Source organism: Taeniopygia guttata, chromosome 3 (genome assembly GCF_048771995.1).
Source record: "Taeniopygia guttata chromosome 3, bTaeGut7.mat, whole genome shotgun sequence".
Classification (NCBI taxonomy): Eukaryota; Metazoa; Chordata; class Aves; order Passeriformes; family Estrildidae; genus Taeniopygia; species Taeniopygia guttata.
In genome coordinates, this window is record NC_133027.1 from 50676821 (window position 1) to 50696884 (window position 20064).

The 20064-nt window shown below is 37.7% G+C and overlaps 1 protein-coding gene across 1 annotated transcript in view; it reads right to left on the reverse strand.

Moving 5' to 3' along the window:
* Window positions 1-7104: 7104 nt before the first annotated feature.
* MCM9 (minichromosome maintenance 9 homologous recombination repair factor) overlaps window positions 7105-20064 on the reverse strand; it is a 48278-nt gene continuing 35318 nt past the window's right edge. Inside the window, exons 9-13 of the mRNA XM_030267797.4 lie at window positions 19008-19210; window positions 17695-17898; window positions 16105-16187; window positions 11358-11503; window positions 7105-9247 (exon numbers count right to left, since the gene is read on the reverse strand). Coding sequence (XP_030123657.4) covers window positions 7744-9247; window positions 11358-11503; window positions 16105-16187; window positions 17695-17898; window positions 19008-19210 — 2140 coding nt within the window. The 3' untranslated portion in view covers window positions 7105-7743. The remainder of the gene's footprint in view (window positions 9248-11357; window positions 11504-16104; window positions 16188-17694; window positions 17899-19007; window positions 19211-20064) is intronic.

Below are 20064 nucleotides of genomic sequence, written 5' to 3' on the forward strand. Positions count from 1 at the left end.
AGTCTCCCACTATAGTATTCAAGGAGAAAGAGTTTTCAAGAGCATTCAGCTCAAACCTGGATTGCTACCAATTAAGCTCATGTTAATCAGCTTAATGCTCGTGCTAATGCATAAGCATGTTATTGAGAAAAGGATGAGAGCTATCAAAGCCATCCTTGCCTTGGACACTGCTGACAAGGAGCTTTAAATTGTGCAGCTGCCAGTGATAATACATTGTGCTGAGTGTGTATTTATTGTCTCTCCAGTTCCTTTTTCTGAAAGAAATAATTAAGGATAGAAGCAATCCATTTGCTAACTGCATTAGCAAAGAGATCTGGAGAACACCTGACCAGCTCATTCTGAAACTACGTGGGTTTTCAGTCTGAGATTTTGACAGTAAAATAATTTCCAGTAACATTCCTCTTTGGTCAGGACAGTTTCTTGCCTGGAGCTGAGGAAGGTGTAATGCCCAAATGTCCAGGTCTCCATGCCAGGGAGAACTGCTGAGGTATATTAGGTTTTTTGGCCCGATTATAGAACCATAGAATGGTTTGGATTGGGAGATACCTTAAATGTCACCTAGTTCCAAACCCCTGCCATGGGCAGGGATCATCTTCCACTAGTTGAGGTGCCTTAAAGCTTCATTCAGCTGAGACTTGGGCACTTCCATGGAAGGGGCACCCACAAATCTGTGCTCACGACCCTCACAGTGAAGAAGTTCTTCCTAATATCTGATCTAAATCTACCCTCTTTCAGTTTGAAGGCATTCTCCTTTGTCCTGTTACTACTGTCCTTGTATCAAGTCCCTCTCCAGCTCTCTTGCAGCCACCTTTGGGTACCTGGAAAGTGCTCTAAGGTCTGCCCAGAGCCCTGTCTTCTCTAGGCTGAACAACCTGAATTTTCTCAGCCTGACAGTTGCTCCAGTCCTCTGATCATCTTTGTGGCCTCCTCTGGACCTGCTGCAAACAGGGCCAGAGCCTTCATAAGCTGGGGGCCCCAGAGCAGGATGCAGCACTGCAGGTGGGGTCTTGCCAGAGTGGAAGAGAGAAGGGAGAATCACCTCCCTCTACCTGCTGGCTGCTCTTTTGATGCAGCACATGAAGAAAGCACTCCATAGCTGACTCCATGCTCCCTGTTCTTTCAGTGCACTCATGATATTGGAACTAATTCTAAAAATAAGAAAACTCAGGCTAGGCCAGGGCACCCTGTTTAAATATCATATGTCTTAGTTTGGAATAGAGTATTTAAGGTCAAAGTTCCTGTCTTCATCATGGCTTACTGTTAAGAGCAATGGTTTCAGGTAACAAGGACAGTGCTGACATGCAATATATTAAGAAAGAGTTTAGCATATCCTTTGATAAGTTGAGATTCTTACAATTATACTATGATTATTTCTTCCGACAAACAGTGGCATTCAGAGATATTTTCAATTACATTTTTAGCTTGTCAGGAGAGTATTCCTACCCAAGGAAACATGATACTGTTTTGCTGTTGTGGTTCTGGGACCAGGGGAGAAGTAGGGCAGACAACAACCGTGTTCAGTGACCGACAAATATTTTTCACAACAGTCAGCTCCAAGGACGAGTCCCTCAACAGAAAAATAATTGAAATTTTGGAGCTCCCTCTGCTGGTTCTATGGCAACTTTCAGGTAATCACTTTCCTTTCTCTCTGATTGTTCGTTATCATTTAAATAATTAACTTCAGGTACTGTTGTATTTAAAAAAAAAAAAAAGTTGGAGCACGTGTCTGCGGTAGCTGATGTTATATTGGAGAAAAATCTGACATCCCTCTAACAAAGAGAAAAAAGGTATCTTTTTTTATGTCTAGTTTCAGAACTTGCAAATGCACAGTCTAATGCATGCAAGTATTTAGTGGGAGCATATATCCCTATCACGATTTTTCCACAGATTACTAATATGTGTGCATTCATGTTATGTGACTGCTTTTATATATGTTATATAACCAGGAAGCTAGCACTCATGAAAATGCTGCACAAAACAGCACAAACTCATCCTTTATACACCTTATTTAACTGCTACATGGTCGAGAATTTCCCGTATTTTATGCAAAAAAAATTTCTTACTGTCACGTATGCAAATGGCACTAAAGTGTTTCAGCTGAGAGTCTGCTGTTCTAAGATGGCTCACTGTGCCACACAACACAATCACAATGGGTATTTCATGTGCACCTGTTTAAAAATCAGCCAAACAACAGAGAGAACACAGACATGAGGAACAGTGCTCATCCAAGGTATTGCTCAGGTGTCATTGTCTTCATTACCTTTAAAGAGAGCTCAGGGTCCTTAACTTTAAAAGGTAAAATTTCATTATATCCAAGTATTTTCTGAATGGTGTCTGAAAATAGATTGTACAACATTTCTTCCTGTTTTCTTGTAGCTGAAACACACTGATTTCACAGTTAAGCTGCCATAAATTCCAACCAATCTGAGCTCTGCACATCAACTGTATCCTATAAAAAAATGTTCACTGTGGAGTATACAGCTCTCAGTAATACTGATAAAATACTAATGGGAGAGAATAACATAATTACAGGAACGTCTGATTAAATCAAGATAGCACTTAACAGAATAAGGTAATTCCAAATCTAATGATTATATTAGATTATATCATCATGTCAGTGACACCACTGAGAGGTGATTAGAGATGGAACTTTAACTTTCAACTTTTTAACAATTTAATTTACATTTCTTAAATTGCTGATACAGAAAAAAATCCCCTTTCTATTTTCTCTATGTTCATTGAGAGAACATAGAATACGTTCAATTCAAGTTTTCTTGAAGAAAAGGATTCTTTCAAAAGATTAGAAAGGTACTTAGTTCTGAATATTGACAGCTGGATAATGGACTCATAAGTACACGCTGCTGAGCTGAATCTTGTGAAGGTCATTAGAAAATTATCCCACCAAGGTCACTGGAAATATTCCTTCTTATCCCGGCAAAAACTGGAATAACCCACTAGTGACTTTAAAGTTTTCAATCTTCCCAACATTTTATGGTATATTTAAAATAATTTTGGCTGGGGTCTTTGTTATTTATTTAAACTAGGAAAAGATCTTTCAGTGATGCTGTTAATCACTAGCTATAGAGTATAGCAGAGACATCAGACAAATATTCAGAAACTATAAGCCAGACACTGTAAAAAGTATTTTTACCAAAAAAGTTAATTTGCCGTAGGGAAATTCAGGGGAAAGTTTAGGGGAAATTTATTCTAACTCTGACTACAAAAGTTTCTGAGGTCAGTCTGTGATCCAAAAGAACCTCTTAAAAATCATGGCTGTAAATCACACAGACCTTTGCATTGAAAGATATTTTTAAATCTCCACATCACCATGAAAGTGTGAATGGAGTAAAGCTGCTGTCCTGGTAGTGTTGAGTGGGAGTGAAGCTGGATGATTCCTTCAAGTAGAGCTATGCTTCCAGACCACTGAGATGGACTAGAAGCAGAGCTGCAGGTGCAGCTGCTCAAGTTGCTGACTGCTTCTCTCGAATTGAAGCTACGGAAGTGTTCCTTTTCTTCCTTGTGATGTTTTGTTCTGACAAATGAACAGTGGGTTGTGGTGAGGAGGTGCCTTGAATGGAGAAAGAAAACCCTTCCAGAGAAAGACACATTTCTGGAAAAATGTGGTGCACTCACCTAGGATTTGGCAAGGGAGATAAGCAACATAAGGGTGCTGCTGAACACAGAAGATGACTACATCAGGGAACTTGCAGCTCCCACTCTTCTTCACCCGTGCTTTCAGTTGCCAGAGAGAAGCGAGCTAGAATCACGTTGACAGCAGTTAACAGGATGATTTGGAACTTGGTACCTCCTACTGAGAAGGTGCCAACACCTTGTGAATGATCATGGTCATGCAGGTATTGCTTGTATGAGCTTTTCTGTTGGGGACTGTGATGACATATATTTCTTTCCTTGACTATTTACATGTGGTAACTGTCTCATTACTATTGAGCTCAAGTTAGGAAATGTTACTGATTGAAAAGTCACTGCTCCAAAGGACATCTCTTTGTAAATGGCACTGCAACAATGCATTTTATTTGTACAAAAACATCTGCATTTTTAAGCAATATGCCCTTGTTATATATATGTTGTTGTGATGTAGTTATGCAAGGATACATACAGAAATATTATCTGCACAGTTGTAATTACACATATTGGCTCAGAATAGTCAAACTTGACAAAACCCACATTTTTACTCTTTTAGAAAATAGCTGTGCTCCTTATTAAGTAAAGGACAATGTTATTCCTTGGAACTATTAATATCCTTCTGTCTGACAGGAAGAAAAGTATTGATAAGCAAAGGAACACCAGATACCTAGGGAGATGACATAATTATTATTCATTATTAATGAATTCACATGAAATACAGAGCACTTAATACTCTATCTACCTCATCTTCCCATCAATAAATACATTTCTCTCTAGAATGGGATATTATATATCCTCACTTGGGACATCTCTTCACATGGAATCCACTAATAAGAAGTTTCAGTTCAGTTTGACTTTGCCTTGTCTTTGGCTTTAGTTCATTTGTTTTTGTAATCCTGTTGCACATCACATTATGATATTTAACTCATTAACCTATGTATCCAACAAGAATCGCAACATTCAGACCACTTAAAAATAACATGAACAACAAGCAAACTCAGCCACATAAGGTTTTCTTCAGCGATTTAGAATGAAAAGCAGCACATGAAGGGGATAAGACTGGCTGGAGGTCAGCACAAGAACATGTTACCACAGGAGCTCACATGGCACACACTCCCTTTTCAGTTAAATTTCTGCCATGTTTTTTGTGGCATGTTTAGAATTTTCATACTGCCAGAAAGAACTGAAGGCTGTTTTTGCAAGATGTTTACATGGCAAATGATTCCTATTTGGGTTGTTTTACAAGTTTAAAAAACTAGGTGTCTGCCCCAGAAATCCCTTATGTAGGATGGGCAACACCTCCCAGGGGAGCTTTGGGGGGAGCTGCACAGACATTGCATGACCAGGCATGTATATTCACCTTTAATGAACACAGCTTAATAAAATACTAGTGTATTCAATAATAATTGATTTGATAGACCACAGACTCAGAGAGGCAAGTGATAAAACAGATAATGGCTCAGTGCATGGCCAGGAAGACAGGCTGAAAGGAAGTGACTCATCTGCCCCTTGACTGCAGAAAGAACTCAAAAAGAAAATTCATCTGTAGGTTAGCCCACCAGACTGTCACTGCCATAGTGTTTTAAATTCTCCAATCATTGGGCTATTGTAGCACTCAAAAACATTAAAACTTGGGATTACTTATGGGGGAAGCTGGTTTATAAAGGTAAAGGAAAGAAGCTAGCAATGTTCCCTGCCAAAGCACTGATAAATGGGTTCTGTAGCAATGGTAACAGTGAGGGAGAGAGTGAATCAACAGCAGGCATCACTTTCTTATTACTGTGAGCTCCTCATTTATCTTGGACTGCTATGAATCAGAAGCAGTACCACAACAGTAATATTTCAACTGGTCTGGTAAAGAACAATCTCAGCAGTACCTGCTTTCCCAAATTTATTCTTTGGTTACTTACCCCTCACACTTGGGTGAGTAGGACCTGTTTGCAGACAGTTTGGGAAGACAACAGTACTTTTCCTCCAATAGTATAGAAAAGATGGGCCTTTCTGCAGGCTCAGTGGAATGTCCCTGATGTCCCTGTGCCTCCTTTTTTTTTGCTTCTAAATGGGAAATCTCAAAAACCTCTGCTCAGTAAAGAATCAGTGTTCCATTTCATAAAGTAGCACACTGACTACTTCTAATCAGGGGAGTCTGAAAAGTTTCTCTTTTACTGATATACTATCTAGCATATTATCCTGCAAAAATTAATCACCAGTAAGACACTACCAAAAAAGACAAAATCACTCTACCTAAATTCTACAGTCTGTGTTTGGATGTAGCTGCATATCTAAGTGCCAGATAGCAACCCAACCATGCTCTTCCCAGAAAGTCTGGAATGTCTCCAGGGCATTATCAAACTTATCCTAATGTGCTCAAACATATTATTTTGAGGGTTGGAAGCTTGGCTAGTAAAGACAGTAGCTATATTCTGGCTTGGCACGGGCCAGCCAGTAATATCCATCAAACCAAAAATCTAGGAAAGAGGACTTCTGTCTGCAAAAGAGACCACCATACAAGTGGCTGATGCAAAAAATGCAAGTAGGAAGACCATCACAAATGTTCATGGGTCCAGAATTCTTGACCCTTCTTTCAGTGCAGACAAAGCACCCATAGGCTATGTCTGATTTTCATGGGCAGTAGGTCATGGGTGCACATCACTTCACCCTGGCACAGGTGTGAGAAGGAATATGATAGAGTGGCTCTGTGCTTTGGGAGGGAGGTGGATGAATTCACTTGCTTTGGTCAATGGCATGTTTTCAGCAGAGGAAGTACCACACAATCAGTCCAATATTTCTGTCATTTTGCTGAACTCTGAACAGTAATCCAACACTATCCTTAGTGTTCTCATAATTTCACTGTACACTCTGATGTACTTGGGCCTCACACTCCCTCAATTCTCTGAAATTCATCTGTATTTTAACTCACTTGGTTTCAAAGGAGCTACTTCTAACCAAATCAAGAAGTCTCTCAAGGGATTTACTGTGCAGTAAGCAACCACTCTATTCTCTGTTTACTTTGCAGGTAATAACAAGAATATTCTGCAGAGAATTCAAACACAGAAGAAACATACCAGGCAAGTCACTAGAAGAAAATTAAAGCTTACCTTTCTCTGTAAACATGTAATGCATTAGTAGATTAATTTCCCATTAGGCAAATGTATGACACAAGATACAGCATGCTACAGAAGACAAACTACATATCAGATGCAGTAAAACTCTAATAATAATTAAAATATCCAAGTAAACATTATCTGACTCAGAATCCAGCTACACTAGGGAAGCTCTTCACTGTGCTGCTAGGTTTGAAGTGTAGTTTATCTGCCAGGGCTTAATGCCTGCATTAAAGTTACCCTGGTTACTAACCATTCCCATTCAATCACCTGAAATTCATTGTCTCTGCAGTGGGGAACTGTGTGTTTATTACAGAGTTGGGTTTTGACAAAATGACCCAGAACTCAGACACAATTATCTGAACCAGTGTATTTAAAACCAAAAGTAAAAAACAGAAACAAAAAGCTCTCAATCTGTGTTTTCAGCATCAGTTTTGTGACAAGGACCACAGAAATCAGAGACGAAGCAAAGTTGTCATGATACTCATAATACAGAAACATTTACCATAGCATGATGACAGATCAAAATATTGATAACTATGCTGAGACAAATAGCACATACAGATGAACAAAATAGAATGACACAGCTTGAGCACCATCATTTTTCTAAGTGGCACAGTCACTTGGAAGGACAAGCTGAATAACGTGTAGTTCTAACCATTACATGAAATAAAGGATAAAGTCAATTAAGACTGCTCTTCTGCAAGATCACTCACTCTGGACACATGAACATAGCTATACAAGTCTTTAGGGTTCAGCAGTTCAACCAAAGCAGTGAACTGAGATAAACAGTCTTGGGAAGAGTTTAGAAAACTAAAAGCCAAATCAGGCCTGCAGCACACACAGTTCTTGCTTATGTTAAATATATGGCCCTTAAAGAATGTTTACAGGTCTGGGATGATTCTATGAAATGCTTTGAAAACCATGGATACAAGTGATAGGAGGGTGAAGATTCAGAAGAACTGCATATTAAATAATTGTGAGGATATGAATTTTACATGCTTGGATTTTTCCTAACCTCTTTATCCCAATCAAAATCTAATGTAGCATCATCCAGCTCTGCTATGGAGAAGAGAGATGTCTTTGTGACCACTCTGGCTGTACTAGAATTTCCCAATGCAAAACTCTTCCTTTTGCTAGGATTGCTCACGTGCACCTGCAGCGATGGGCTGTGGTTTTCCTTGCTGGTATCATTCTTAACAGCAGGTGAGGTTTCCGATTTTGCCTCAGAACGTGATGCAAAGGAGAAAGTGGACAGCTTAGCTAATGTGCTGGAGCGCACCTTCCCTGTGCTTGCACCACCCAGTTTCGCCTCTGCCTCCCTTTTCTTAGTGGGTGGAGGTGACACAGCATCAAAACTGACATCAGAGAGTATTGTTGTGCTTTCTCTGATTTCCTTCCCTAAGGCCCGACTCTGCTGCTCTTCCTGCCCTTTTTTATCAATTGATCCTTTTTCCAAACTACATTTTCCTAAGTGAGTCAATGTCATCTTCCTTTTCTCAGGTGGGCAGCATTCTTCTGGAAGCTGCTCTCCCTGGAGCTGCTCTCCTGTCTTAAAACTAGTTTCACTCAGAAAATGAGAAAATTCTTCATTTGTCTTCTCTGAAGAATGATCAAGCTTGGTCCTTGGTCTGAAAGAAAATTTAGCTAGTTTAGCAGCTGGGGGACTTTTACTTTCTTGCTCATTGGAAGTCACTACCTTTGTTTCCTTCACTGCTTGATCTTTACTTCTTTTTGTTACGGAAACTGCTGTACTTTTTGCTGCTACTGATATGCTGTTCTCTTCTAGCACAGAATCTGCATCACTTGAGAGATCTGGCAGGCCAGAGGAAGGTAGTATTGAAGGAAGGGCCTTTGCCTTGGGGTCCTGTGTACTTGTAAAGAATCCATATGACTTCTCCCTGTGCAGCCTCTTCCAGCTTCTAGAAGCATGTTGTCTAATAACTGAATCCTGCACACTAGCTCTTGGTGCTGGGTCTGCAATATTATCTTCTGAAGAAGAACAGTTGTGTTCTTCAGTCCTTTTCCTCCTTAACTTGGAAACTTTGTCCTTTTCTTTCAGAGGAGCATGCAGATCCACAGCTGCTGGTGCCTCTCTTACTCCATATTGCTTCCTTGATATTGAAGCAGATCTTTCTTCAGAACTTGAAGTTTTTGAAGCCAAATCATTTGGAGATATCTTGGGAAAATGAGACGACTTCTGAGAATTTTCTTCAGCATCAATGCTGCTCTCTTCCATGTAGTCAAACCATGCCAGGCTGCTTGTATTTTTCTTATTACCACGTGCTGGGTTGCACAAGGGTTCTGGATGAATATTCCCTTCACAGCTGCCTTCAAGCAAAGGTGTCTGTGGCCCTGAGTTACCCGCTTCTTGATATGAAGGCTCTGACTGAGACCTTTGCTTTGACTGCCCAAATGCATCCTCATCTGAGCACTTTGTGGTGGTACTGGAATTTGTTTCTTCAGGCTGCTGCTGGCATGAATTTTCCTTTTGCAATCTATACAATGAAAAAAAGAACAATAGCAAATTAATTTTATTCCTATGTCTTTCTTGATTGCATTAATGGTACATAATATGCATGACTGGTGGAAAGCTACAAAAAATTTAGGTCACAAAAGTATATTATTAAGTTTCACATACATCTCTGAAAGCCGGTGTTGCAGTCTGTGATCTTTCAGCACCTTTGACAGTAAGTGACAGAATTTAGTGTCCCCAATAGAAGGCAGGCAGATGGACAGAGAAAGCAACCACCTAAACTGCATTTTCTTGGGAACCCAAACAAACAAACAAAAAAAAAGAAACAAACAGCTTTGTGCTACTTACAATCATTGCTAGAGTCCCTTACAGCTTTTACACATTCTGTAAGTCTATCTTCTAGAACAGGAACCTAATTAAATCTTATCCTGAGCCAGGTAAAGTCTCAAATGAGTTATTGGAATTAAAAACCTGAATATTACTTGGAATAGTGGTTGTTTTTGGGTTTTTCTCATAATCACTATAATACTCAACATGTCAAAAACATGATAGAATAAAAGCATCACAAATCACTTATAAAAATTATCACTCTCTGTGGCTATCAGTATTATCAGGACCCTCGAAAACAACAGAAGTGCTTGAGTGAGGGGTCCCTCCAATCTCAGAATAGCTGATGTTCCATCTATTGTGCCTAAACACATATTTTCCAAGGCAGACAGCATTCTGGTTTTTTGCTAAACAGTTTCTCTGCTCTGGGAGAGATATAATACTATATAGACATGTTTAGAATAATTACTATAATTGCTTACTAATATCTATATTCTTAATTTTTTAATGGAAGGTGGCAGAAATTATATGACTCATCAAGAAGGGATGAGATATATGATACATGCTTGTTTTATTGGTATATAGTTTAGGGGGAATGCATGGAACAAGTCTTACAATACAGAATGGGTTGTTTTAAAGAGGACATTAATTTAGCATTCCCTAAGCTGTTCAAGAGAGGGAAGAAAAAATCAGCTTAATTTGCAGCAGAGGCCATTTGGTGGGATATTGGGAAAACCCTTATGGGCATTGGGTGGAGCAATCATGGAAGAGACTGCAGAATGGCAAGAGAAAATTCTCATCATTAGAAGGCTTCAGAGGAGATACTGTGTGCTCCTGCCAGGAAGGTCAAATGCAGACTTGATCCTCTCTTTGTATTTGATCTCCCATCCCATTCTGCATTTCTATGACCCCTATGAATTACCTCTGTCTTAAAACTAGCTTTTGTCTGCTGAAGATATCTCATTTTCATCTGTTTCTGTTGACTCTGTGGTTAACACATCATTGCTATAAGTTACAAAATAAATCTCAAAAATATTCAAAGGAAAAGTGAATTGTCCCAGCTGTTTCCATTAATTTCAACAAAATTAATCTTTTATCTTCCTTTAACAGAAAGCAAAACCAAATTTCTTTAAAGCCTAATCTCATTTCAGGAAGAATATGTGGGTTGTTTGGTTTTTTGGGTTTTTTCTTTTTTGTTTGGTTGGGTTTTTTTTTTTTTTTAGATTTTATTTCCTTCCAATTTTAGAGTTTTTCTCTCAGGTTAAAAGTTTTCATTAGAAGTTTTCTATTAATAACAACAAATAGATTTCCCAAAGATTATTGCAGTGAGCTGAAAACTAGAGATGTGACAGTGCAAATTTCAGCATGTAAAAAAGAAAAGTCACTCAAAAGAACAGAACTTTGATTCAGGCTAACGTTTTCCATTAAATGAAAGGGAAGGATCCTGACAAGCCCAATACAAAAGGTGGCTTAAAAAATTATGAAGCAGATCTGCTGTATTTTACCAAACAAGTAGCATAAAGTTATATAGAATTATTTACTCAGCTACAGAATCTAGTATTTTGACTCTAAGAAGCACTTTTGAAACTTATCTGAGCATAATATTGAGATATGAGTTGGGAACTAATTAAAATATTTGTAAATTCTATAACCCAGAGGCAAAAGTTATCTTGCAATGATCTGAGTGCTGCTTTAAAACCATCTCCCTGATTATCCATGTTCTCTAAAGGAGTCCCTTGCAAATACAATTGTGAAACAAATTCTGTTTCCCTTCTGAATTAATTTGTTACTTTGTGTATTACAACCTGTCAAGTCTTTGTAGCTCTTTGTGCAGAAGATCTTTCAGCTCCAGCCGCTCCAATATGATTTCACACTGTGTTCGGTACTGCTCCATTGGATTTTCTGGAAATGAAGTGTGTAAGGCATTGATGCCTCCAAGAAGTGCACCCCCCTATGGCACCAAGGAGATAAAAAAAAAATATATAGGAAACTACCTTTATATTAAGCACTAAATTTAAACAACAGAGACTATGTTATCTGAAATTCTCCCTTAGGTATTTTAAAGCTTAAGGTAGCAACTATTTGCTAACTGTATCCACATAAATAATCCTATTAGATCTGCTCACATGGTCAAAATTGTTCATAAACATAAAACAATTACATTATAAAGCCTGCAGTTTACTCACACCTGTTTATTTTTATTGACACATGGAATGTGAAGTCCACCTAAAGCTTGAGAAAATCATGACTGAAAATGAAAATTAAGATTGAAGATATTTTCCAAATACATTGTAAAAACTGTGCCCATGTGAGGAATTTTTTTAACAGAAGAAGTTCTGACTGTGAGAAGCTTTGCCTAATTTCTTAAGAGAAAGTACCTGGATATTAAGACTTACCAGCAGAGGGTAAATTATTGAGCAGAAATATTTCTAAATAGCATTTTAAGAGTAACTTAGTATTTGTGAATAATTCCAGTGAACTGGAAGTGATTTTCATCTGGGAAAATTTTTGCTGTACCTTGTAAAAATGAAGTTAGTTTTTATTCAGAACAGAGCATCTGCACAGTGATTTTTTTCCACCACAAATAATCTAGAATAGTTCTGCACTTAATTGCTCTTTGGGAAAAAAACCTCACACCACAAACCCTCTACTTTGTCACACATTAGTTAGCATTTACCATTCCTGTCTAATCTATAAAGCTCAGTATAACTAATGAACAAGACTTGTATCAAGGGCCATGGGCACAATAGCAAAAGTCAACGAAGTCTCTAGATTCAGAAATTGCTACCTATGGCATCCTATGGATTACACATCTTCAATTGTGGTAACTCCAGTTCTTCCATTTTGCAATGTTAAAATATTATATTTTAAAAATTACACTGAAAACCATCACTCTGTGGCTAATTAAAATTCTCTAAAACTACATGCTAAAATTAAGGCTGTCCATGCAACCTTTAATGCATCCCATTGAAGTTACCACTTGGGGATTTTTTGCCCATCACTTCAGAAACATGATAGATTTGTTCCAAATAGAAACACCAGTCTCTTGGCATGGAAAAGGCTCCAGCAGAACCCCTCCACTGTATTTGCTTCAGGAAGATCCATAGGGAATGAGGCAGGGACTGAGTCTCTTGGTTAGAACAATAAAAAGCAGACAAGAGTCTATCTCTGATGAAATCAAAGGACCAGATTCCATCGCTGATGGTATGTTCCAGTTCTCGTGATTCAGAAAGAGCCAGTCAAGAAAAGAAAGAAAATAAATCTGTATATGGGATCCTGATGTGGTATGTGCACAAAAGGAAATTGTAGGTAATAGAAAACATGCTAACTTAAAGTGCTACTACTCTGAAACTGGGGCCCCAGCCATCTCTCAGGGGTATGATCTAGTTGGCAATTTCTTCTGGACTGTACATAATTCAGCTCCAGATAAGAGGAGTAGCACCATCCCATCATTTCACAAGCACTCTGTGAAGATAGGTGAATCAATATTTCTGAAATATTCAAGGCCACTGGAGATGAATTCCAAAGAAAAACACTTTAGAAATTGAGAATATTACCTTTACGACAGCAGGCAATAAACAAAATATTGAGCAAAACACTGACAGAAGATAGTTGCTTTCAGACTGAGTACTGTCAACATATGAGCTAAGGACCCAGTGGAAAAAAAGAGGACTATGTGGTTGCATATCCTGAGATATACAGCCATGGGCTGCAATAATGTCTTGCCCTTACTGACATTTCAGTCCTTTACTTGGCCATCACAAGGAGCTTCTTTTAAATACTATGTGTGCATGTGAAATTCCAAGTGAATTTAAGACATCTGTGAAGTTTCATTCCTGTGCTGGCGCTCATGTCTCTGAGATGCCTGCTCCACTGATATTCTGAGACATAATTTTGAGTAGAGGAAAGAAACCAAATGGCAAAACCACTGCAAACTGAGGGCAGAGGATCTAAAACTGAGTATTTAGTGGAAAGTTAGTGGAAAGGAAAGGTGTAAAATGTCTAGGGATAGAGAGACAAATTATAAAAAGGAGCAAAAGGAGAGGGGTTGGAAAGAGAATAAACCAAGGATGGAAGCATGACCAAGAGAAGAAGGGAGGCAATGCTAGCAAGAGAAAATGAGGCAAAGAAAAGATCAAGCAGGGGGATTTGGAATATGCTTACAAAAACAAAGTAGGAAAGAGAAATATAAAGGTGAATTAGAGGGCAAAACAAAACAAAAAAACTTCAACGAAATTGGCTGATGATGAAAATGTGATAGTCTTCCTACCCAAGAGAGCTCACAAGAAATACCCAGCCACAGAACTGTGAATTTCAATTTTATACTGGCAAGAACATGACTTATTGTAGAAGTTGCAAAGACTGTGTCAAAGAGGGAGTTTGCTGAGCTAAAAGGTGGCAGCCAGTCCTTCCAGAATGATACTGACATTTCCTCATTTACAACTTCATTCTAGAGACTGACAATTAGGCAGCAAACACAGAATGTATCTGTACAAAATGTTGTGGGATTTTTTTTCTAGAGAAGGAATCTGTTTCTGAAAATAAACTTTTGCATGCCACTTCTATATTTTTTAATGAACAAATAAACCACTTCCTTAAAAAAGAAACTACTTCAGTTATTATTCATACTTATCAGAAGAAAAGTAAAATCTGACCTTAAATAGCAAATCTCAAATTTGCATTTTCCTAGCAGAAATGAACATGTTGCCTACTTGCTCATAAGAAGCTAAGAGTGAAGCAAAGATGGTAAGCATACCAAGTACTCCCAGATAATCTTTTGCAGTAATAATTCAGGCAAATTTCTCACCGACTCTTATTAGACACACAATGTAGTGGGTTGACCCTGGCCAGGTCAACTTGCAGCCCTTGAGGGCAGGACTGTATAAAAATGAATCAGTGACCAACAGTTAAAACAATTCTTTTACATTTACTTGTGCTGATAAGGTAGAGAGACACACAAAGGATACATTCATTATTATTATATACATATGTTTCACTTTTTGATCTGTTACCAAAAAAAAAATAAAATCTGTATTTCACAGTTCTTATATTCAAAACTATATTAATTTGAAACCACTGTCCCATCAATTTTCCATCTAGTTAATTACAGGTTTAATTACATCTAATGAAGACTAACGTTGTATCTTCTGCAGTTTCAACAGCTTCATATATTAACTTTGATGCAGTGCTGTCATTGAAAAGCTGAGCTCTTCAAAACAGTGCAAGATGAAGTGCAGCAGACAGTGAAATAATTTTCCTACTTAATAAGGTCAGGCCCTGTAGTATTTTTGAGACAAATTCCATTTGCAACGTTGTGCAATAGATTATCTGTGGCACAAACTGCAATTAGTCTCTCAACCCTCACTGAAAGGACAGGGGAGATCACAAGTGCCTACCTGCCATATGTGACTTTGTGTATCTATCCTGAAGAGCTTTGTCTCCAAAAAAGGAGCATATCTACTTCCACAAAGGTCTTTCAGGCCCATTGAACTAATAGGTGCTCTGTAAAACTGTTTTAATTTGAAAGCATTCAAATAAACCTATACAGGAACATCGGAAATGCCATTTTGGATCAGATCAGTCAGCTGAGTAGTGGAGTACACCATCTCTGACACAGCCAAACCCAAGCATTTCAGATGTGCTAAAAACCCCCATGCATAAAACTTTGGATAATCTGCTTATGGTAATTTTTTTCCTACTCCAAAGCCTGAAGATTTATTTATGTTAAAAATATTCTGTCTGAAGTAATAGTGTCTATATTATTTTCCACATTTCTACTAAAAACCCCTTCTATCAGGTTCACAGTTCTTTTACTAATTCTAAATGTGCTGCTTTTTCAACATAATATTACAGTAAACAAAATAATAATATAATAAACCAAACAATAATATTACAGTAAACCAAAATCTAACCCTTAGTATTTTTTCAATGTCTTTTTGCATAGAAACATTACATAAATCCATGTGGTAACTGGAATGCATGATTTTCAGACCAAACAAAGTTTTGGAATTTTAAGTTTTCTAAGAATAAAATTTGTCTTCTAAATGTTCTGAGTTTTACTATTATTACCAACATAGTTTAAAATTATTTAATCGCAAAACAAATTGTAGTTCTAGGAAACTGTTTGAATATGCTCCAAAGAATCATTTGGTTCTCTCCTACCTAATTAATGAGTGACTATACAGTATCATGGAAGAAAAACCTGTTAGAGGCTATTAAACACAGTGATATACACAAAATTTCTGCCTCAAAATGACTTTAAAATGTAGACTACCAAAAGCCAGCAGTATGCCAAAACTTCACTTAGTCTGAATAGTCTATAAAAACAGTAGCAGGCCTTTATTCTAATCCAGATTTTTCAGTATAATATCTGTTTAAGGATTTTAACAATCAAGATGGACTAAAAAATACTTGTCAAGGTCTCTGCCTACTTTGCATGAATCCATGAAATCCTTTCCAATGAGAAGAAGGGAGATGGAACATGTCTACATGTAAAACTGAATCCCTTAAATGTGGTACTGCAGCAATGGAAGTGTCTGCAGGAAACCTTACCTGCATAGAAGATTCCATCACTGACACTACAGTTACAGCATCTTCCAAAGTCACAGTATCCCTAAACATCAACCGGGCATGAGCTATCAAAAAATAAATGGGTTCAAGTGTTACTGAAGTAAAAAACCAATTTTTTTTACTAGAAGGAACAAGATATTTCTTCAAATTTCTTCAGCCCTCAAACACTCTTGCACAGGCATAACTTAAAAATAAATACAATGATTTTGATTTCAATGTCAATTTCACCAGAAACTGGAAGGATTAGTTTTTCTCATGAACAATGGGGTGTAATTTTCAAAGTGCAGTTACAGTGACAGAATAAAGATGCTTAAAATTCAGCAGTTAAAAAATGTAAAGTGCTGGATATGACAACAAAGAGTGTGATATTAAATATCCTTATCTACATAGGCACATATCACCATAGAGTAAAAAATGAGATCTCATCTGCATCACAGGTCAGAAAAAATGTATTCCTCTACCTGGTCTGTATCAGAGAGTTGGTATTATTTAAAATGCTTTTCTCTACAATAGCTTAATTTTCTTCTTCCATCTCTTTTGTCAGTCAGCAAAATAAAAGTGATTTTTGTAAATAGATATAATGCAAATAATTTACCACATGAAGCCTTTTTCCTAATTGGCCGTGGAAGCACACACAGTTCTTATTCAGGAATAGAAAGACAGGTTAGTTAATATCAACTAAATAATACTTTGAAGGAACAAAATCCTACTAAAGGCCCAATCTCATGAACTGATAAGAAGGGAAGAAAAACTAAATGGGAAAATTACATGTGCATCTTGAAAAGTTAGGACTGTCTTTCACTTAAATGGAGAATATCTTTCCCTCAAAATAGAGAACAAAACACAAACATCTAAAGTAGGAGGCGCTACACTGCCATTTATGCTTGCTATACAGAATACAGTACATTCTTTTAAATTTATTCTGAAAATATTTAATATGTCATTTTATAAAAGGTTACTACAGAGTCTTACTGCTTCCCTTGGGTTCCATGTTAATACAGAGACTGCTTACTTTGGGTTCTTTCTTCTAAATGAAATATTAATTGAACTCAGAGTTGGAAATTTTTGAGTTGTATGGCAAAATATGGGCTTGACTACTAATACTTCAGGAAACAAAAAAAAGGTGATCTTTTATGTGATATTAATTTTAGGATTATTAATACTTAAGAAAAAAATACACTTATTTTGTTATATTAATTTCAGAGTAGAAGCAAATATTTGACTGAAACAGAGCCACGTAATTCCTGAGATTGCCTCTCATAAAGACACATAATTTCTGAGATTTTTCTCTTGAATGTGACTTCTTCCAGAGGTTTTAGTATTTATTATATACTTAAGAATGTCAAAATTAAAACTGGTTTTGATAGTCTAAGTGTAACATCCTTTCTCACACTCAAAATCTCCAACCCCAAGGCTCTTTAGATGAGAAGGATAAAACATGATCATACAAGAATCACCTATCCCTACCTCCATGGAAAAGCTGCTACTCTGCTTACTGGCTATAATTATACTGTTCTCTTCATTTCATAAAGGTTAATTGTTAGCCTAAAAATAAAAATGCCAAGGCCTTACCTTCTGCAAGGCGTATCAGGCTCTCTAGCAGGCGGATGGTGGTGCGAGCAGCGTTCCTGCAGTCACTCTGACGCTGCATCTGATAGTAGCGAACAAGGATCAGGTTGCTCTCATCAGACAATTTTGGCTGTATGCTTTTTATAAGGCAGAAGTAGGTCTTCATCCTTTCCATGGTCCAGAGCTTTTCTGATTTGCTTGGGCAGCCTGCATTACAACACCCTTGTGAGTAATTCTGTAACAACAGGCATCAAGCTTCTTCCTAAGAACTCCTGCTAAACAGACAGGTGACTATGAAAGATGCGTTACTGTACTTTTGGGGCACACTGGTTGTCCGTTCACTAGTCCTCAAGGATGTGGTCAAATTCCAGTCGAGAGTTTTACACACCATCCGATCCCTCCCATATCAAAATCCACAGTAAAGCCTCCAGTATTTCTATAGAACTGCTGTCAGCCTCACTGCCCACCAGATGGTACAGGCAGTGCCAAGTGCTCAGGAGCTCTTTAGAATGAAAGATGCTACATGAGTGTATGCACCTCCTCTGCCTGTTTCACCTACTCTGTTGGAGCCAAGAGCTACCTGCCATATTCTGAACATTTTTTGTAACAAAATATTTTGGAAAGGAAAGAAAGCTAGCTGAAGGAGCCTCCTCTAACCACTTCTTCTGTAAAGGGGATTTAAGCCATGTTCCATGACGGGGATGGGGAAGGGGCTGGTCAAAATCAAATCACACTACCTTTCCTCATTCCAGAGCACAAAGCTCCACATGGGGAATGTTATTGCTCATTCTTTGAGCCCTGCAGCACATGCATCTGATCTGTTCTGCCTGAATTAAGTTTCTGATTAACAGAAAGTACAATTACAAGGCATATAGGATCTGAAGATCAAACACCGTAAAGGTGCGAGATGGAAACAATCCACTTACTGAGCAGCCTGGGCTGAAATCTCTTATAAATGATCCCAGAGTAAAAGTAGAGGGTTCTCAGCTCGCCCCTTTTAATTAATTAGTAATCTGTATTACTCCTACTTGAAGAACCATAAAGCAGAAAACCACCATGACAAAAATGTAAACACTGATTAATTCAAAAGATGCAAGAATAGCAAACTAAAAAATGGAGGAAAATAAAACAAAATAATAAAAAACCCAACAAAAAAACCCCAAACAAACAAGCAACAAAACTAGAAACAAACCAACAAAAAAAAAGCCAAACCAAACCAAAAAGAAAAACAAAAAAAAAACACCACCAAAAAAACACCACCCCAAAAAATCCCCAACCCAACAAAACACCTTATGATTTAAAAAGACTACTCTTACCTTTATTTTGCAAGATGAAGGATGAAATGATATGGTCCCATTCCTCATTCTTCGTATCTAACAATACTAAGACCAGGTCAAATCTGCTCAACAGGGGACTGCCAAGAGCTATGTTGACAGAGACAGATTCATTGGGATCGTAATGGCCTTTAGGGTTTGTTGCTGCTAGGATGGTTGTCCTCGTGCTAAGCTTGCACACCAAGCTAGTGAAAGGTATGGTGAACATTGTGGTTTAATTAAATTAGATAGGGAAAAAGATTCCAAAGTGCTTAAAAACTTCTGTGGTTTTATCCTATAAAAAGCACATCTTATCTTGAAAGACCATAAGAGCTAAATAACGTACACAATTATTGTATTAATATTTATTATATGTACAGCATTTTCCAGTCAGAGAACAGCAACTAGACAGACACTGATCTGGATACCAAAAGGCACCAACCAACATTGCCACAAATAATCTCTGTACATAGGTAGATCCTTAAATAGTGAAAACCGACACTACTTTTCAGAAATAAATATTACATTGCAAGACTGTACAATATACAAACACTTCTGAATGCTGGAAAGTAACACTTTAGCTTAACTCATATTCTAAGAGAGGAAAATAAAATGTGACATGAATGTAAGTTTTATTCCTGTGTATAAAAAAGAATATGAACCCAAGGTAACAGTGATGGCAACTATACCAACTGAAACAGCCACTTTCCACTCTTAACCACAATGTCCTAGCATGTGCTTGTGGATATGGGGAGAGATTATTTTTACTCCTTTTGGGTAAGGCAGCAGCAGAAGCATTCTAACTTTGGTTTGTCACTGAGCTATTTCTAGTCAGCTCCTGAGTAACTGCTGCCTCATGTCCAAAGTTCTTCTGTAACTGAGAGGAAGGACAGATCTTCCACTAGCCTATACCCAATAGGAAAAAAACTTATTCTCCCATGCACCAAAATAAGACCTAAATTAACAAGGTGCTTGACTTATGTGTGCCAAGTTGCTATTGAAAAAAATCCTCATTATGTGTAGTCCTTAAAAGTGAGCAACTGAGCATCTATGTGCAAGT